The sequence below is a fragment of the Dermacentor albipictus genome, chromosome 9, assembly GCF_038994185.2.
Source record: "Dermacentor albipictus isolate Rhodes 1998 colony chromosome 9, USDA_Dalb.pri_finalv2, whole genome shotgun sequence".
Taxonomy (NCBI): Eukaryota; Metazoa; Arthropoda; class Arachnida; order Ixodida; family Ixodidae; genus Dermacentor; species Dermacentor albipictus.
Window position 1 is genome coordinate 66008579 of NC_091829.1, and position 21452 is coordinate 66030030.

The window sequence follows — 21452 nt, forward strand, 5'->3', positions numbered from 1 at the left end:
GTGTGAAGAGAGAAGACAAGACAAAACCAAAGGTGGAAAGGGAGATCAAGCAGAGGCCAGCAGGGAGGAGGTGGGGCAAAGAGAGAAACGAGCAAGGATACAGTCAGGGTGACATTCACAGGAGCAAAACATGGTCACCAGCTTCAGTCATGTGCCATAACATGAGAGGTGTACACTGAGGTCCTGTAGACACAAGCAAAACTGTCTTAATGCCTAAAAATGCATGAGAGAAACTAAAGTTGATAGGAAATCAAGGGACATGGAGTCCAAAGGCAAGCATCAAGGATTGTGATGTTTAAATGTTAGGAACTAACTATGCTTTACTAAAAATCTCAGCACCTAGACCTTGCAAAGGTCAGCATTCTTCATGTAGCTTTATTATGCATAAAGACTTACGATAAAGCCATGGTCTTGCATTATCAAGTTAGAACACTTTACACCAAATCGTCCACTCCTTATGTTTGTGTTAGCAGAAAAGCAAACATTGTCAGCTCTTTTCTAGATGGAAAATGTGCTTTATGCATATTGCAGACTGATGTGTTCTCTAACAAGCTGAAGAGTTTTGGGACATCGCTTCAGTTCCCTATATGTTTACTGCATCTAATAGTCTCGCAAAATGATCAGAATACAAAAGTACCATTATGTCTGCCTCACGACCGGCTTTATTACTTCGCGACCTGTTCACCGGCGCCGCCTTTGTAGCCGCCGATTTTTTACTGCTTGTTTAGTTCATTCTTAGTTCACCCGACCGCCGCTGCTCTCCGTGGCGCCAGAACTTACCCCCACGCCGAGTGCGGGCTGGTGTAGCGGTAGCAGTGGCGGCTTCTTCTTTGTGTTATTGTGCTTGTCTGAATACCGTGTTTCCGGCTGTTCTGATTGCTGTCCGCATACGTGCCAAGAACGCAATTACTGCTGAGAGCTTTTACATTTCGTAGGCCGTAAAAATCATCGCCCGCGATGGTGTATTGCTGCGTTCCGCTCTGCAAATCGAGCAGGCGCACAGCGAAGGGTATCACATGTGAGGGCTGTCTCATTAATTTGAGGGCACCAGCCTCAGTCTACTACTACTGCCATCATAGCAGGCATGGACCGGGGAGGGCTATCAGTACCCTACCTTGGCTTTCGTAGGGTTCGTCAGCCGCCTGGAAGGTGCTGCATCAAGTGTGGCTCCTGTGCTTGTTAGGGGGCCAACGCCGCTTAAGAAGTTTGCAGACCTAGTGCTTCCGTCACTTATCGTTGTTTGTGTGCTTGAAGGACACCACAGAGCTTCACAGAAGGGCCCAGCTGAAGCTGATTGTCCACAAGTTTATGAGGCCATTTTTGTCCAATTTTTCCTCTGATCTCACAGAAGAGCACGCCAAACGAAAATTAATTAATGCCAAACCGAAATCACGAACGGTCCTAAAAGTGTAAGAATCTGGCTGACCTGAAATAAAGTTCTGGCCACGACCGGCTATTGTGTCTGGCAAACAAGCTTTTCTAGTCTGGTTTTATTCATTTTTCATCTAGAGTGCGTCTTGAAATGATTAACAATCGGGCGAATGCTCCTGAAAACGAGTAAGTGTGCATAGCGCGCTTTTTGTCGTAAATTGGTGGAAAGTAGCACGGCTTCGCCCTGGGATGCTGCTAGCTACAGAGCAGAAGCAATCGTGTTCAGGTTGTGCAGCTGTGCGCGCAAATAAAAAAAAAGCGCCGCTTGAGTAGCACCAGAGCCGCGCCCACCACTACAACCGCTCTTTTAGCTTGTTTTAGCTGCAAAACTGCTGCGCTGAGAAAGAAAAATATTACCGCTATCAGCCTTTAGTCGGGTACAGCTTTTTGTGGCTATGCAGGGGAATTGCTACGAGCGCGATCGAAACGCTTGCTTCTGCGCTGTTCTTGCGCGCTCATGAGCCAGATTAGGCGCGTTAGCTGAGAGCTCGCGCTCTTAACTACCGCTGTATACAGAAAGCTGTCCGCGATTATTGCATCTGATGAATATTAACACGTCTTTGCGGTGCGTGCTTAAACGATGCGGTTTAACTCCGCCTACCGGCTACATGGTAACGCAAGCGTACTGAAGCTAACAGAAGCGTACGGCGGTCGCTGCCGAAATGAGGGTAGCTTGTGGCGCCACCTGTTGCGGCGCGCCGTCCCTCCTGAACAGTCACGTGATATTTACGCGGACACGCGCCGCCATAGGAGCCGGCGTAGTGAGCAGGTCGCGAGTAATAAAGCCGGTCGTGGTCTGCCTTAAAGGGAATCCGTCAGTGATCTGTTCCACGCACAACGGTTGTCAAATTTGGCCGATAATATGAAAAAAAAAAAACACTGGCTTATTAAGTTGTTCAGCATGTGCCATAGCAGTTCTAGAAAAAATTAATAGAAGGAACTGTGGTGCTTAATTGTTGTGTTACCACAGGAATAATGGTTAGTACTTGATTTGTCTAATCTTTACAATTGTGGCCTCAAACGTTCTTCTGACATAATTTGTCACACATTATCTTTCTAACAAGCACTCAGTGTTTTTTAAACACAGCAAGGCAAGTAGTGCTTGCTTACATACGTAATCATTATGAGCTGTGGCATTTGTAACGCAGTATGTTGAAAATCATCAGTTTGCAAAGCTACAAGGACGTTTGAAGCCAGAAGGACGAAGTTTAGGCAAATTCATGCGCTACTTCCAGTCATTTCCATGCTGGCTGAAGTGCCACAGTTGCAGCGCCCAAGTTCCCTCTAGTAATTTTTGTAGGAAACTATAGAGGGTACAACTGCCATCGTGGCTTGCGGATACAATCACAGGGTCATGTAAGAAGGAACAAGACGAAGAGCGCCAGTCCCTTTGAGCTGATCTCTACTTCTGCTTCCTCATATTCCCCTCCAGCACAGCTTGTGTGCCTTGTTAGTTATGTGATAACAATGAAAATTTCACATGACCCAAAAGTGAAAATACGATTAAGTTGGCCATCAAACAAAGCAAATGGCAGATTGTTTTGCATCCGGTCACTTAGGCCACTGCTTTTTCCAAGTCCTGTCAGATGCCCTGCCTTGTGGGGTTCCCTAAACTGATTTTGTGCCACAAAATGAGCATGCCTCTGCAATAATGGCACCCAAGGCGTCCCTAAATGTCACATTGCCATCGTGCACTGTACAAGAGAATACATAGCTTTTAGTTTTGTGATCACTTCAGATGAAAGAATTTCTGAGCTGTAGTCAAAAACAAGAGGCCCAAATTTGCACAGCAACAAATGCCACTAGTCTGGCCCCGCTTACCTTCGACATCCACTCCCGTTTCTGACTTCATCCGTATGCACACAGTCTTGTCGCCAAGCCCCAAGGGAGGCCTGATGCTCTCCGCCGTCGCCTCTGTACCACGCAGCTTGTGCGGCGAGTGCTTTCTCTTGAGCTTTCGCGATGCTCTGTCTTCCCGCTTTGGGCTGTAGCCGTTTCGTGAAGCCAGAAGGCTGCCCAGGTTTAAAATGAGCCCATTGGACGGTTTTGACAGCGGCACTGCCGCCGGTGAAGCTGCATCGTCAAGCTCCGCTTTCTTTTTGGGCTGCTGAGGTGGAGACGGTGACACAGACACCGGCAAAGGCGGTGGCGGTGGCGGCGGTGGTGGTGGAGGTGGCGGCGGAGGGCTGGGCTCCCGTTTCCGGGGCGACTTCCTGTGCTTGGACTTGGACGGCGAGCTGCTCTTGCGTGACGACTGGTGTGCGCCACCACTGCCACTGCTCATGGCAGACGAATCCTCAACAGGCATCTTTGGCGTTGGCGGCAATTCCTCTTGGGTGGCACAATGCACTGGTGACTCTGGCGGGGCGGTCGTCCGCTGTGGCACAGGCAATATTGTCTTGTGGTGGCTTGACTTTGTTGGAGACTTATCTCGGCTCGTGTGCAACACGTCCGCGGTCTTCGTTGCCACGGCTGACGGTGCAGCAGCTGGCACGGTTTCGGTATGAGTGCCTGGGACCCGCCCAGGTGTGACTGGCGAGTAGGTCATCGAGAAGCAGCTCGCATCAACAATGTCCTTGATACCACTTCGAATTACTGGGGGGCGTGGTCTCTCGAGTGGGGCCTCCTCAGCAGTTGATGTCAGTGGTGCTGCGATCTTTGGAACAGAAGCGGCAATATTTTTGTCTTTGGTGCCTTTCTCCTTTGGAGGGGCACTCTGTATGACACTAGGTGGCCCGCTGTCCGGAGGGCCACGGTCTGAAACAACACTGCTTAAATCTGTCGGTGCTGACGGCTCCTGAATGGGTGCCTTTGCTGAAACAGAAGAGGATGACCAAGCAGCGGCTGGCAAAGTGGCAGTGGCCTGTGGTCCCAGTTTTGGTGGTGGTGGTGTTGCTGTACGAACTGTTCGGTTTGACAAGTCATCTGGCTTGATGTCGGCCTGCTGCATCCCACCAGGCTCGGAGACAATGTCGGGGACTGGTCCCGCAAGAGAGAGTGGCACTGAAGGTTGTAGGTGCTGCTGCTGTTGCATTGTGGTGAAAGGAGAGGCAAGTGTGGGCGGCCTCCGCGGAGGTGGCGAGACAAGGGTGCGCTCCAGCTCCTGCACTTCACCTTCCAGCTTCTGGACTTTGTTGTGAAGCTTGCGGCGCTGCGACAAGGTGCTGCTGATCTCGCGCAGAATGTGCTCGTGCGACAGCTGGCTCAGCCCCTGCAAGAAATGTTTGTCACAGAGGTCGTGAATGACTGAATTAAATGGACACACAGGCAAGTTTCTTATATTAAATTAGTACAACATGGCTGCTTATAAGCCTACATTTTTTTTTCTTTCTTATAATGGGTGTGCTGAACAAGCGGGGCTGGCCTACATGCAGTCTGCGGCATCTTCTGCAGCATACATGCTGAACTTGTTTCCCATTCAACTGCAGATTACGCTTTGTTATCGTCTTCGGCTCAAAGTTTGTTCTGGGGTTGATTTCTAGTCAATCCTCCAGCGTCTAACGAATAATGGGGGAGTGCTTTAGACCTTTCTACCCAGTCACCTGCATTTTCTGCTCAGTTTATGCAATTTGTTGCGCAGCACTCAGCCATACTGGGAAGCACTGATCTTTCAAAATGAATCAACAGTCATGACACTGCGTGCTGGAACAAAAATCTTGCAAAACTGGACCAACTGGTGCTACACGCCATGCAACACACAAGAAACTGCAGTGCAGAGCGTGGCATTTCTTTCCTTCATTTTTTTGGGGGGGAGAGGGGGAGGTGGGGTGCAGCACAGCAATGAAGTTCACTTTTCTGCAAGGAAGGATACGGTCAACCAATGCACGTGACCACGTTTTGGCGAATAGGGGTTCGAGCGGCGCCACCCATGATGAGGCTATGCAACTATGACGAGAGAATTCCCATCATCCCACCATTGCTGTCAGCGGCTGTCACAGAGTCGGGCGTTCCCATACGAGGACTCTTACCCTTTTCATTCTCCTCCACTGTAGGTTAGCAAACCAAGGGAGCACCCTCGTTATAACCTTTCTGCCTTCCCTCCTCTCTTTGCTGAGGACTTCTATAGATCTCTCAACAATGCCAGCACGGCCTTACCTCTGGGTTGGGGGGCAGAAAAAAGCCATTGGTGGTTGCCGCAGTTGCCGCGGAGGTGGTGATGGTGGGGACAGCGGCAGTGGTGGTGCTGTCTCCTCCAATTGAAGCAGGAGGGTTGGCGACCCCTGGCGTGGAGGGTGGGGGTGGGACCCTGGCATTGGGAACCTGCCTTGCCAGCAGTTCCGCCTGCTGCTCCTCCAAGTGAATCACTTCTCGCTCCAGGGTTGCTGCCTTCGATTGCAACTCCTTGTGGCGCACCACAATTTCTTTTGCCTGCAGGGGTAAAACAAAAAAATAAAGGAGAGAGGAAAAAGAGACAATCAATGATGCATTCTGCAAATGACCCAATCAGTGCCAAGTGCTGTGTGGGTGCACTGTTTCCTGATTACGTGAAGCTCACAGGGACAGCCTTGCATGTTATACAACTGGGGAAACTCCAACTTGCAACATTTCTTTACAGTCCCGTCTGTGACATTATTAATGTCTTGCATGCCATGTTTTGAAACCCAACATCCACCACTCTGTCCCAATTGTGCACACTGAAAGATTGTTACAATGAACATGGATAATACATTACTGGTTATGTTACTGAACTCATTAAGTTTTGTTAATTACATGCATTTGAATTTATGTGTACTGAATCCCCTTGGCTACGCTATGGATACACTGAATTTCCAGCATGAGAAGAGCGCACCAGATGGAAGCAGCAGGCCTGCGTGTGAGCACAGTCGTGTAATGACGCAGGGCAAATGGCTTAAGCGGAAGCTTTAGCTCAGGCCCAGCTCCAATGTGACCTATTCAAATACACGTAACACACGAGAACGCTTTTCTGAGATAACCCCTGGACCGATTTTAATGAAATTTGTTGCATTAGAGAGAGAAAGTTTTATTCTAATGCCTATTGGAAATAGATCTTCAATTTAGGGCCCGAATTCTGTTGAAAGAATTTTCAGAAGTTCAGAAGTTCAAAAAAAAAAAAGTAGAAGCATGAAGTTTACAAATTAATAGCTCTTCATCAAGTACAGATATCACAATTCTGTAAACGCGGTCCATTAGCTAATTCAAAGTGGACAAATTCAGTATGTCAATTTATACATTATGTGAACTTTTTATGTTGTGTACAGGGGTTCTGCAAAAGCTGTATTTCCATATTACTAAATTTTTTGAGATTCAAGTGTAACATATCAATTTTGTCAGCTTTAGACGTACTATTGGATGCAATTACCAGAACTGTGATATCATATTTCATTGCAGCGTTACAGAGTTGTAAATTTGATAGTTTCGTTTTCTGAAAATTTATTATTTATGCCAATTTTTATAAAAAGAATTGATGACCTAAATAAAAAATTCGAAATGAACAGTCACTAGATTTTAAGTATTCTGTTTAAATGCAACAAACCTTGTCAAGTTTGGTGGAATGGTTGCCGAGAAAAGTGAATTCTCCTTTTACATGTATTTAGATAGGAGCACGCAAGCTAAAGCTTCCTCTTAACCATGGCCTCTCAAACAACACATGCAATGGTGCGCTGCCCGGTTTCAGAGGCCATTTCTCAACTGCAGAAGCAGGGCTGCCATGGCCATTTATTTGAGCCAGCAAGAGCATGGTCATGGTTCAACTCATCGCTTTTGTGTGGCAACAAGGTTGCCCGCGGAATCGCACACATGGGTGCACGGTCGTGCTTTTCTAGAAATCATTGATGGCAGCCCGGAAATTTCCCAAGTGAACAGCAGATGAAACACTACACAGCTGAGCGTGTGCTTGTGGCAAGGCTCCACAACTTAATGCACCGAGGTGGAGAACATCTTGGCAAACCCAACCCAGCATGCTAATCACTGCTGCGATTACTGCAGTAAGGATACTAAGAAGTTCTGCTCCCGTTTTCATGTGCAACAAAAAAGTCAAGAAAAATATATGACTGAGTGCCTCATAACACAGCCAGCATGGCAATGCTTAGCATGCATTACAGGAATGCGCTGTAAAAAGCGAAATTCGAAGTGTGTGGCTGCTTTATTTTTCAATGCCGACAAATCTACGCTGTGGGTGCTGAAGCGGTTGTGGAGCTTTCTCATTTGGTCAAATCATAGTGAAAATTGTGAGGTGTGTTTACTAACCAGAGGTGCCGAAGCCTAACGCTGCATTATCAAGATTAGTGCATTGAGCATGCATCGTGTTGTCTGCATGCAGCTGTCACTTGCGACAGCAATCTGCACCCCAGAGCCAACTTTTTTCCCCCTTACATAGGGTTTCCTGTTGAGTTATCGTCAGTTGAATTATGCTGACATGAAATTCTACACCAAATTTTGGTTACACACCACATTTCTAGTATTTACTGCTCATTATAACAAGATTCGACATTCCACCTCTCCAAGACATACTAAAGATCAGCCTGCATTATCAAATCAACCAACTGAACTGTCAATGTATTCTGCCACAAACTTTTATTTACCTGAAGTAGCCTGCGATGGCTGTCGCCACTTGCTCTCAGAAGATGACACTGTACAAACAATTTGACGTGGTGATATACACTGTGAAGTCCGCTCGGCACTGTTATTGTTCCCAGGGAACTGTTTCGCAAGTTGTAAGTACAGTCTCGACAGCGCTCCACCCAATTAAACCTGTCACAATTGCACAGGCGCAGTTGAGGGTCCAAAAGGCGTTAGGTAAGCGATACCACCTTGCAAAGTAGGCCCACCCACAAAGCTGCACGCTCTTTTTAGGCACACTACAGGTGGGCAATGTCCCGTCTCATGTTTCCATGCTGTATCTGCCAGCATACTGGCACCACCCGCAAGACACCCAGCACCAACACCCTTTTAGTACAGTCGGAAACTGCGATAACGAAATACCGCAACTACGAAATTCTCGCGACAACGAAGCATTTTCGTATCCCTGGCGAACGCCCATAGGATTCAATGGATTTCGTACCTCTCGGCAACGAAATGTCGCTGTACTGAAATCCCGCATCAACGAAACTTGCCGGAACATAACTCTGCACATTGCGTAAGGCTAGCGGGCTCCAAAATGTGCTCAAATGTGACTGTTTCGCACTAAATTGTATAAAGTACCACCACATTACAGTTGCGTGGGTGCCGGCATTTTTGTTCACAAGAATAACCAAGTGCCCGAAGCGATCAGTGCGCTGGAAATATGTCATGGCCGCCATCTTGTTTGTTGATCACCCGTTTGAAGCGGCACCATGAGCGGCACGCACGTTGCTACCGACATGTGACGACAGTGTTTGTACGCCTACTAGGCGAGATCGTTGTTCGAAACGCGCGTTCAGTTTGCATTCCCCGCGGCTGACGACTCGGCGAGCAAAATGCAGCAAAAACAAAGAAATCCACGTCCCACCTACATGGAATTGCTTATGGCACTTGAGATGGCAATCGCGGCGTATGGAGTGTCATGCATCGGGCCATGATTAAGCGATCATCCGAGAATACGCATCCCTTGCTCCAAGAACGCTGGTTTTGGTGCCAACCGACAGGCATCGTGTGCGGATTCGGTGCCAGACGTAGATTTGCGCGAAAAGGACGTCATCTCGATCGTTTGCCTTCGCGTACATGAGATACGATGGCTTTAGCGATCGGCACCAGACGAGTCGGCGCCTACGGCCAACAGCATGCGCTGTTGCTCTGCGTCCGGTGGCGAGTTACGCAAAATCTCGCAAAGTGATCGCATCTCTGAAAGCAATTGACCGAGAATACTGCGCTATGGCATAACTGCCAATGCTGGTCGATGCATGCGGCACACTTTGTACTGTCGGCAATTCGGTTCTATATTCTCGAGCAAAGCTTGCTAAGTAGGTAAACGGAATTTGGACAGTAAAGTTTTGTCCTGCAATGTATTACCTATCTATGCTGTCTCTTTGCAACAACGAAATTCTTGCGAAAGCGAATTTTTCCACATTCTCCGCCGATTTCGTTAGTGCGAGGTTCAACTGTATCCTCATAGTGAGGTTCAATTTCAGACGCTCTAATAATGTTACATCACACTGTCAATGGCAGATACAGAGCAGGCGACCAACTCTATAAGCAGGCACCATCTAACAGCACATTGCAACAACTGGAAACCAGCAACCAGAACACAATCACCGCCATCCAACCATAAAGGAGGCTAGAGAATGCACTTGCTAAAGCAGTTCTGGTGTTCCCCAAAATTCTGGAGCTTGAGCCCACATGCGATTTTAGCAGAGCAGTCTCCACTTCTCCATGGAGTGATCTCAACACAATCTGTCCATTAGTATGGCAAACTTTACTCCAGGACAGAGCAGATGACGTTGCACCCCGGAAGTGCTCTGAATCGGCCACCAGAATGTGGCATTACTGAGGTGGGGGAGCTCGACGGCTAGTACGCAAGAAACTACGCATTTCAAGTTGACGGCAGGTACTTACCATGTTGATAAGGTCAGCGGGTGTATGGCTTTGCACTCCCAGCTCGTTCATGCGCGCCTTCAACAGGACCACGCTGTCGTCAATGAGGTGCTTGATCTGCCGCTCCAAGTGTGCCGCTTTAGCCACTAGCCTCTCGTTGCGCTCCTGCCCGAGAAAAGAATGCGGGGCCGGCGTTAGGCATACCTTAAAGGGACACTAAAGTGAAAAATGATTTCTTCTGCATCAGTAAATTACCGTTCTTCAACACCAAAAAAACCACTCTTACAACGATAAGACGTTTGGTAAGCCAGAAAAAACGCAAGAACGAAATACGGGTGGCGACGCCTACTTAAAGGGACACTAAAGTAAAAAATGATTTCTTCTGCATCAGTAAATTACTGTTCTACAACAGCAAAAACACCACTCTTACAACAATAAGACGTTTGGTAAGCCAGAAAAAGCGCAAGAACGAAATACGGGTGGCGACGCCTACTTAAGTTACCGCACATGGGGGCTGTGACGTCTTGGATTTTAATGGCATGTTCTAGGGCCTACTAACTATATGTAGCGGTACAGATTGACTACATTGTGTTCTAAAGGAACCAAATAATAAACATGGCAAGTTTCGGGAATCTTTATTCAGCCAACGCGGCCCAAATGCGAAAACATACTATGGAATCCCTGACGTCACGCTGACGTACCGGCGCTGGAGTCTCGGTGCGAAATTCAAATACCGAAACTTGGACCTTCATTTTCTCATCTAATAATCAAACTATTTTTTTGAAATGACCGCCTGCATGGTTTTCAAACAATGCTTCATTAGTGTAAACTGATTTGTTGTTTTGCTTTAGTGTCCCTTTAAGTACCCGCACCTGGGGGCTGTGACGTCTTGGATTTTGATGGCATCTTCTAGGGCCTACTAAATATATATAGCGGTACAGATTGACTACATTGTCTTCTAAAGGAACCAAATATTAAACATGGCAAGTTTCGGGAACCTTTATTCAGCCAACGCGGCCCAAATGCGAAAACATACTTTGGAATCCCTGACGTCACGCTGACGTACCGGTGCTTGTGTTTCGGCGCGAAATTCAAATACTGATACTTCGACCTTCATTTTCTCATCTAATAATCAAACTATTGTTTTGAAATGACTGCCTGTAGTGTTCTCAAACAACGCTTTATTATTCTAAACTGATTTGTTGTTTCGCTTTAGTGTCCCTTTAATAACATGTGCATGTAAAGTTTAAGACAAGTCTACACTTTTCATTTCCTTAAAAGTGCGAGAGTTCAGATGTTGAAAATGATCGTGAAGTTCTGCATCATGACACTCATGAAGGCCCAGGCATTATTTCGATGGTGACAGCAAATCCCTAAATTCCGAACAGTTAAACATGATCAGCCTTTACCATCTCATGCAATTACAGCAAAACCTCGCTAAACATTACCCGCTGGAACAGTAGTTTCGCTTTCAAAGTAGTAAAGTCAAATCCTCGACTCAGCAGCCACTGAACATAATGCGTTTTGTATCTGCATAAACCGTACCAGTTATTGCGTACGTATCAGTTACACGTAGTGTTTCCACTTTTCTTCGCGCAATCATGGTGGTGCATTGTCCCCGTCGAGCAGCCCAGCAGAATAACAAGCCTCAGAGATCAGAACAATGGCCTCGAAACGCCCCGTGCGTTTGTGCATGAAGCCACATCAACGTCAACATCATTTCGGCGCCATGCCAGAGACCGTTGTGCCGTTGTGCAAGCTGGGACTCGCGTCATGCCGAAGCTCGTATAAAAAGCACCGGGTGCTCAGCATAGAAGAAAAATTGGACACTGTTCGTGCAATCCAATGTGGCACGAAGAAGTCGGCGCTGGCACGCGAAAGGGATCTACCGTTGACTATGGTGTGTGGCATTTGGAATAAAAAGAGGTTGCTTGGCAGCACTGCTGCAACCGCGAAAAGATGTCAGCTACGAGGTTCGACTTTTCGCCATCGTCGCCTCTGTTGTTGCCGAAGTGTCAGACAGCGACAGTGATGAGGACGACACAGAAGCTGCGTTAGTCAGCCTCATGAATGCAATTGTTGCGACAGGAACAGCACTCCGTGACTCCTGCAGCGTTACTGCACCTGTGCACGGAGAATAGGCAACGCCAACGAGGAACCTGCTGTTGCGAGTATTTGCCAAGAGGGGGCCGGCTGAAAAGCTGGCTTGCAGCTTCAGTAAGTTTGAGGCAGCTGTCATCGCTGCAAGGCCACCTCGGCAGCAAACAAAAATAACAGACAGTTATCGTGCGAAGTGAATAAATACTGCAAGTTTTTACCCTTTCATTGCATTCTCTCCGAGCTCAGTTTTTGACTGGCAAGTGGGCAAGCTCATGCTATTTCGGTTAAGCACTACCTACCGTTTAGTACGTACTTTTTCCAAGCTCTGCCAACTATGGTTTAACGAGGTTTCACTGTATCTGCTTCACTGAAATCACTGTTCACATTTAGCTTAAAGTCCAGGGAGAAGCCCACATACCATATTTACTAGAATCTAACGCACACTATTGAAAGCAATCTGCGATGAAGAGAGTCTACACATCTAGGTACACTGCGCTGTATTCTCGTCGCTTAGTTTGTGTTGAAGCGAAAGGCCACACAAAGGTCAATTCGCTCACTCCAGCTACTGCACTTCCTCACTCCAGTGTTTTGCTTAAGAGTTTTCTGTGGTCATTGAGTGACCTGTTCATGATTGTTTGTGCGCGTGACAGCACGTTTGTTCATTTAGTTAGTAAGCGAATGTTTAGAAGTTTATACGGTCAATAAAACTATCCTTACTTTTCGTATAGCTGTTGACTAATTTGCTATCGAAATCGATGCTTTGCCTTTCGGGCGAAACTGCAACTTTTTTATCACAACTTTAGTGCACTGCAGTAAATCTTTTGTTTTTGAAAGAAAGTTGCATTTCTACATGAAAGAATGAGGTGTGCGGTACTGTAAAGGTCTTTTCTTTTTTCAGGTGACGGCACACGGGTGCGCGTTACAAGTGAGGGAGATTTTTCCTCCCCTTTCTTTCGGTCATGGAAAATGGGCGCACGTTACAATTGAGGTCGCATTAGAATCGAGTAAATATGATAACAGCCATTACTGTAAATTTATGCGATACGTAAGCTTAGAAAGAACACTGACCCTCTCCCTGGCAATGTGCTCCTTGACCTGCTGCCGGTACTGCTCGGTCCGCATGTGGTTCAACATGGCCATGTACTGTGCCCGGAAGTCATTCAGCATGGCCTTCAGCTCAGGTGGCTCTGCCAATGGCGTCAGTGGACGTGGCGGTGGGCCGGACGCAGCCATGGAGTTGGTCATGGCAGCTGCTGCAATGCTGTCCATGGAGGTTTCCGTGGGTGGTTCGGTCTTTACAGTCACTTCGTGGAAGCCGGTCGGCAACTCGCTCGAGAGTGATCCTTCTTCCGGAGCCAAGCCCCCGAGCTTCTGGTCAACACAGCCAGGTGCAGGCTCTGTGTGCATGGCAGCTGCACAGACAGTGGCGATTAGAAGTCCCTCAACGGCAAACTTTCTTACAGCACATACATTTGCAACGCGAAACTGTGTGCACATCAAATTCGCCACTCACCTGCACTAGACGTGCTCAGCACCGTCTGGGCATGCAGGAGATCGAGGCCGCTGAATTTCATTGGCTTACGCCCTACGCGCCTGTTGTTACGCTGGGGCGATTTCTTCGGTCGGCCCGGTCCCTTGCGCACCTCAACCGATGCCACTGATGATGCCCCGGAGTCCACTCTGCTTGGTTTCTTTCGCCGTGGTGTTCGCCTAGGTGCCTTGGGTCGTCTCTTTACCGGCTCTGCACAAAAAAGACAGGAGTTGGGTCTGACATGTGCGTACGAAAATGGTATTTCCTCACTGCATGCACGTATCCCAAGATGAATGTCAGTGTCTGAATTCATGAAGAGAGTTTTAGCATAGAGGAGTTGTATTTGCACAAACGTAACTTGATCAGAAAACGGCAGCTCTGGTGGTGTTATCTCGTGCTGAAAAACATGCTTGTGTCGCAATAATTTCCTCTTTGATAGATATGGAAATACTTTGCGATGGCTATGTCAGTGCTGACATGTTTACGCTAACAGAAAAGCTGAATACAGTCGGCTGATGTTGTTCTCTGCTTTAACATAGCGTCACAATATGTTGCCAGAATAGCAGCTTCTTGTGTTCGTTTTAGTACACATCCCCACTAGTGGGTCTCCCGACGTGGTAGCCCAAATCAACAGAACACAAGACGAACCATTCTCATCGTTGCTCTCGTGCCCGCTGCTGAGGGCGGACACGCTGCTGCCTTGCTTCGCGCCCGGCATCGGCCCCTTGTTGCACCAGTCGGACCAGGCCCGGCGTGTGGTGGGTCCGAGCACGAGGCAGTCGTCAACCCTCGAGTCATTGGACGAAGAGTCGTGGCTCAGACTGCCGTTGCAGACACTGCCATTTGCCGAGCGCGTCCCGTGGCCACTGTGGCCATTGCTGCGGCGGCTTCGCGACGAGTTGCATGATGAATCGTCCTCCTGTGGCGGGTGGCGAGAGTCAGCGCACTCTCAGGCGTGCGCAAGACACAATCGCTTCCCCTGTAAAATGCTGCCCATATGTCTTACTAGGCTGAACAGGCGTCATCAGATAATGCCAGCTACAGCGTCCTTCAACGCAATCCCGTGAACAAATATATACTGGGTTACCCACTTTAATCGAAATAGACTTATAGGAGATATGTCGCAGATATAACAATTCTGCCACATCAACCGGATAACTTGAAATGCGGACACTACTTGCAAGGTAATTGCAAGCTAATTAGGAAAATTTAACAAATCAAGTTTGTAATGGAATACTTTAGAACACATATACCAATTGTGGAAATGACGCCGAGCAGTAATATATTTAGCCGAAATCCTGCACCTGGAACCAGTTTTAAAAAAATTGTCTGATATCTGAGGTGAAATGTTCCAGTTAACAATTATCAGCACTCCATTTTCCAGAGTGTTTACGTATCAACCAGAACATCAATGCATTTCGACATGTTTTGAAGACTCGTTTCCGAAAACTTGTGCTAAGCGCAGGGTTTTCAATAACTGGATACTAAATTAGTACCTCATTATTGCATGGATTCAATCCAATAAATGAAATATGTGCTCTACAGTGTTCAATGACATTATCAATTAGTAAATTTTGTTAATTAGCTGGCATCACTCTTCAATTTGCCTTGCAATTAGTGCCTGCCACTTTAAGTAATCCAGCTGATGTGACAGAACTGTGATACCTACCACAGGATATCTTTACTGCAATAATATAAACATGACCCAGTAGCATACACAAAAATGGAAAATGAGTGAAAAGCAAGTTGCAACCCTATTTGAATCAAGAGTAATACTGTGCACCTAACATTGACATGGTAAATCAAATTCATTCTGGGTAGTAAATATTGAACATGGCATAATGTAGTCTGCCAATGGCAGTTCCCGTTATAACAATGCTTAACATTAGCCTAAAACAAACTAGGTGTAAAATGGTAGCTCATCTCAGCACAGGTTGTATGTAACAAGCAGAGCCAAGAGCAATTGTTCGGCGGAGCACTTCCCAATCTATTTTCATTCCACACGTTGCATCTGCCGGTCAACACCATCCAACAAGTTCTGGCTGGAGTGGACAGCAGATGTCTTGCCACGAACAACCCACCACCACAAGCACAAGCTGCCGAGGCTTTCAGACTCTAGTGCATCTGCCCAAGACAGACAAGACACACCTTGCCCATGCCTAACTTTTTTGATAAGCCTAAGAATGTTGATTAATTAACCTGCCAATTGTCTTGCTTGCTTCGCGAGAAAGATAAAAAAATCATAAAAAAGGTCACTACGGCAATGCAAACCGACTACTCTTAACGTTTAAGATATTGCACATGGGATCCAATTTCAACGGCGTTCACGCGTGACCATATCTGCATCTGAACTTGGGCCTATGCATGCACGAACAGCAGTAGTAGAATATGCGTCACACCAAGGTCTAGCTAAATAAGGCAATTAATCGGGCTCGATACTTTGAACGATGCCTAGCCCTCATAAATGCACTTTAGCTTATTTTTTTAATGGCCTCTTTCTATCCTACCACCGCTTAACGAGCCACTAATTTGAACACTATGATACTAAACAATACTTTCTCTCCCATCTCCCTCTACTTTGTTTACATTAAATATAGCAAAGACGTCATATTCCTTTTTTTTAAATGCAGAGCACAATACGATGTTATAAAGCACATATTGATGGCAAAAATAAGCTGAACTGGGTACCTTAAGCTGCTATGAAAGTATGAGAGCTTTTTCTCTTTTTCAAACTGCACATTATAGTACTACTCAGGTGGCATAAGCTACTTTCAAAGTAATGAACTGAAAGAGACAGTAACACTGCAGAAACATTGTTTCTTTCAAAGAGCTGATCAATTAGCACTCTTAATAATTAATAGGTGCACTATTAATTGCAAAAGTTACCACTTCAAGCTAGGGCAAAAATTTAACAGGCCATCCTGAACATTTGACCACACAGACTTTTCTTTCTCAGTTTCAGACCCTTTGAGGCCTTGGTTTAGGAGAACAAAATACTATATGCAAACTGCTATGCACCAACTAGGCAAGGGACGTTCACAAAATGCAAAAGAGCCTCACCCTCAGCTTAGGATTCTTGAGGCGTTGAAAATACTGCTCAAGCTGAAAAGGTCGGCAGAAAGAAAAACAAAAAACGAATCCTCCATTAAGACACGCCGCTCACTTCACACCTCTCACCTTGCACGAGCGCAAGCGGCGACACGCCACCTTGCGCACTTCTCGAACATCGCCCCACACGCGCGCCACTCGCCAAACGTCACCACCTCCTTTTGCGTCCACCACACCGTCACCAGATCTCGTCACCACCTCCAAGTTTGGCGGTGAGTGGACGCCATCGCCACTCGTAGTCCACTCCTCCACCTCAAGCCACTGCCCCTCACAGCAAGGCAAGTGTTAGGCTCACCGATGCAAAAAGCATGTTATTCTGCGTTTTTGTTGTCACTTCTAAGTTAGCCTTTATTTATTTTGTTTTCCTTTAATTTTTGCCACCTGTGCTGTGATGAAAGGAACTGATACTTGTCAATGACAAAGCTGATCTTGAAGCATCACCTGAAGACAACATATTGAGCGTTGCTACACCTTGAAGAATCCTTTTATGAAGACAAGGAGGTACGCAGGCGGATGCAGTTTTCGAAATGATAAACAGAAGATAAACAAGGAAATACTTTGCCAGAAGTTAGCATTTCAACAAGGAGACAAGTGTTTTTTGTTGAAACGCTGGCTCCGGGCTGATGCCTTCCTTTGTTCAGCCACGGTTAACTTATATCTTGCACACAACTTTTGTTCAATAGTCGATAATGACACCACAAGTAAATGCTAGGAGAATGCCAGCAAACTTTAGAGCAGGAAAAAATCGAGAGGCAGACATAGACAAAGAGACAGGAAGGTGGCTATGTCTGCCTCTCGATTTTTTCCTGCTCTAAAGTTTGCTGGCATTCTCCTAGCATAACCATGTACCAACTAGCCCAACAAGCCACTCTCATGACCACAAGTAAACTAGCACAACTCTCCTAGGTGTAATTTAATGTGGGGCAACTGCTGCCCACAAACAAGCATGTGTCAAGGAACCACACCTAACTGATTTCACCATCTGTGGGAGTGTAAGAGCAGATAACAACACTGGTTCAGACAGTCAATGATACTTTGTTAACTTTTGTGTGAACTGACTACTAATGAAAATCAGACATAAAAGAAAAAAAAAAAGAATGGAGTCCTCCACTGAGTGCCCTAACATGCAACACAGGTGCCCCTATGAAGAAAAAGATGAAGAGAAAAGAAAAGAGAAAGAAATAAACTGCAACTTATACAAAATAGTTAGTTCTTTATGTTAAATAGCTTGATTTAAACTAGGCACCTTCTGCCGCTTATGCTGCTCCAGGACTAAGTGCAATTTTCATTTGTAATATGCTAGTAGTACATGTATAAGCTGCAAATCAAGCAACCATAATTCAGACACAGCAAGGCAAGCACGAAACGAGGCCAGCCTCCTTGCAGACTGAAAAAGCGCGAGCACACTGTGAAGAACATGCTAGCTGCAGGCCCTACAGGGTTATTTGGTGCGCAAGAGTAACTTTATCTGTGCTCAGGGCGTCCGACAGGAAGAAAAGCAAGAACAGAAAGACAAACAAAACACAGCCCAATCCTGCATCTTTAGAGTAGCTACAAAAGAAAGACTACACGTAACTTACTTTTAGATAAACACACAAGTTTCTCACAGTGAGACAGCTAGCAATCACCCGCATCAATAACTAACAATTACTAGCACTAATGGTCATCGTTTTCATGCTTAACCCTTTCGCTGTCACTGACGTACCGGTACGTTCTCTATCGTGCGTTCAAAATTTCGCGCCCCTGAGCGCAAAGCTGGCGCTCCTGGATTGGCCAGCCATCTGTTGACTCTTTCTACAAGATCGTATATTCGCCTCGACCTGTGTTAGTCCATGTATTGAGGATCATGTGTTGCGCACGTGTGGTTATGGGTTCAAGGGTTGTTCTGCGATCTCCGCTGGTTTGAAGGTTTTTATTTTTCTTCTGTTGGTGTGCCTGCTACGGCGCATCAAGTTCAGGCGCACGTGCCGTTGCCTCTCTGAAAAGGGTGACTCCATTGCTGCTTTCGCTCTCGCCGTACCCTCGCTTCCGGCTTGCAGCAGTAAACGTAAAGCCATTCGAACTTTGTTTATACCCCTGACACACGGGCAAAAGTAAAGTCCTTTCCAGTAAACCCCTTTTGCTACTCTGAAGGACCCTTTGCAGAAAGGAGTTGCGCCGATGACACACGGCACCACACTGAACTTCTTTAGGTAGTTCCTCAGATGAACGTCGCAAGAAAAATAGCGCTGGCTGTTAAAGCCACAAGAGAGAAAACATTCTTAAAAAGCTGCGTATTTAATTACACTTAGCTCCTGTAGAACCTAAAAATATATTTTTTTTCATTGTTGATGGCCAATAATGCTTATAGTCGTTTATTTTATTTGCGTTTTTGTGTTGTTAGCAGCCATTTAGGTTGGTCCAGCAACTAAGTGCAGCCGGTGTTTTGCTGTGCGTGCTGTTTATTCTGGTGATGCCCCCGTTTCCGTCGTCCTTTTTCATGTCTTTGTCGTCCCTCCCTTTGTGCGCGCAGGCGTAACGCGTTTTATTCAATATGTTATTCCAACAACTGTGGTTTCTTCTGGGTATTTCCTGCGGGCGCTGATTGTGCAGTCTCCATCTCGCGACGTGAACACACCACATGCACGCAGCAAACAACGATGACACTGCCGGAATTCAACATGGTGGCACTAGCGACGTTATGCGAGCGTTTGAGAGTATAGCTACAGGAAATCTTCACTATTCGACAAATTGTATTACCGCTAACAATCAAAACATTTTCGCAAGGTAAAAAAAATACCTATGGGCACCGTAGTTATGTGGCAGGTTTCCTTCTATTGACCAGTTGTGCACGCTGTGTGCGAGAGTAACTCCTTTTCCGCTCGAAAAGTAGTTGCGCGATCTCCTTTCCCGAAAAGGAACTTTGCCGTAAAGGAGATACTCCTTTGTCGTGTGTCACTGCACTTGAACGCCTTTCCGGTAGATGTCCCCTTACCTACAGGACTTTAAAGTGCCCGTGTGTCAGGGGTATTAGCCTCTTTCCATCTCCCTCTGTCTTCTTGATCACGCAACGTCCCATTTATCTCCGTTGTGCGGGCGACTGAAAGCGCATCCTCCCTGCGCGCGGTTACTTTCGGATGGCTGAGCGTGCGGGACCTTCGTCTGCTCATTGGAGCGGTGGCTCAATTCCGATTCAGAATACGAGCCGAGCTCGGATTCGGACTCGGACAGAGTCGCATGCGAGGAAGAGGGTTCCGCATCGTCAGATTCGGATGTTGAACGAATTTTATAGTCAGGCTGATGATGATGATGATGTTTACTAGCAACAGCTGCAGAACACCAAAATGTGCATATTGCATTGACTATGTTATTTGTATACCAATCATAATCAAAAATAAATTGCTATGATCATTCCCTGTTATGCTCGTTCCTTGAAACCAAGCCGACACTGGGGGTGCGTCACGGCCAGAAACGTCCGACAGCGAAAGGGTTAACATTATAAGTGCTTTCACCAGTGACTTGCTTTCTACATGAATTTTGATGTCGTTGAGACACAGTGAAACACTGCAAGGGACGAACACGTTTTGCAGCAAGAAGCATCAGCAGCTGGGGCCGTGTTCTTGAATAACTCTGCAATGTTTTCACTTTTGCATTACTGACACCTTGACGATGCTTTTCGCATAGAGGTGAGTATTTGTAGATGTAACATCACATTTAATGCCCATGCTGCCAATGCCCCTGCCCATTTTGTTCTGCGAAAATAAGATCTTGCACGAACTGATTCATTCAACTGATTCAGGCCAACAGTAATGATAGTGACCAATTAAGAATGCGGCCCACAGAGGCTCATCTCCAGCCTGAGCAACTGCAAAAGACGGCGACTGACCTTTGTCCGGTCTATGACATGGAGGTAGTAGGATACTGGCTTGCCCGTCCAAGAGACCGAGCCCTTCAGAGGCTGGATCTCCTTGACATGCATGATGGTTCCAATGTCTGGGCACAAGAGGGCGAGAAAGCAGAAAAAAGGGCGGGCACGGTGGTCAGCACTCGTAAAAGAAACCCTGCAGTGGCATTGTCTCGCGTCACTCACTCCTGTTGGAAACGAGAGGTGACGAAGCGTCACTCACCACTCAGGTTTCTGTCCGTGATCCGGAAGTTGAGAGGACAGAAGGCCTTAGAGGAGACAATCCGTGAGCCATCCTTCAAATCAGCAAACTTCTCCTTTAGCTGTGAAATGGAGACGTGGAGGGAGCAGGGGGTCATTGGGTGGATCGCATAGAATAGCAAACAGCATAGAATGAAAAAGGATGAAGGAGTGGCAGACTTACCATGTGGTCTACTGTTGGTCCAAATGCAAAGTTGTTGACAAAAACAATCCTGTTTTGAGTAAAAACGGAAAAAGGCATTGTGTACGCTTCCCCACAGTAGGATGTGAACAGTGAACAGAACTCTACACAGGAATGGCTGAAGTAGTACTGTAAAAAGGGCTGGTTCATGGCCAACGTTTGATGTGTTTAACTGCTGACACAGTGGACCTCTTCCATCATCCATCCCCGACAGTACCAGGCTGCCCGAGGCGGTGCTTTCAACCAATGAACACGGTGTGCGCAGCGTCTAAGGCAGTCCTGGACAGGCCAGGGTAACATAATGAAGAGGCCCAGTGTTGACGGCAACACTATCAGGTCACTGTTGATAGCTGCTGAACAACTGTTGACGTGATCCAGCTCTGTTATGCAAACTGAAGGCAGTAAAAGAGGACTAAACAGAAGTTATACATCCTTATATTGTTCCGTAGAAAACTTGTAACAACTAATTTTATCTGACTGAAACCTGC

At 46.6% G+C, this 21452-nt stretch overlaps 1 protein-coding gene across 3 annotated transcripts in view; it reads right to left on the reverse strand.

The window, feature by feature from the left end:
- The window catches only part of gpp (DOT1 like histone lysine methyltransferase grappa), a 65837-nt gene that overhangs the window by 10392 nt on the left and 33993 nt on the right, over positions 1-21452 (reverse strand). For 2 of the 3 annotated variants that reach the window (XM_070526275.1, XM_070526274.1), the window contains exons 8-17: positions 20947-20995; positions 20746-20845; positions 20505-20611; positions 16592-16633; positions 14180-14450; positions 13514-13741; positions 13069-13412; positions 9922-10065; positions 5527-5799; positions 3253-4642 (exon numbers count right to left, since the gene is read on the reverse strand). In XM_070526275.1, coding sequence (XP_070382376.1) covers positions 3253-4642; positions 5527-5799; positions 9922-10065; positions 13069-13412; positions 13514-13741; positions 14180-14450; positions 16592-16633; positions 20505-20611; positions 20746-20845; positions 20947-20995 — 2948 coding nt within the window. The remainder of the gene's footprint in view (positions 1-3252; positions 4643-5526; positions 5800-9921; positions 10066-13068; positions 13413-13513; positions 13742-14179; positions 14451-16591; positions 16634-20504; positions 20612-20745; positions 20846-20946; positions 20996-21452) is intronic. The other variant, XM_070526276.1, reaches the window with a different exon arrangement.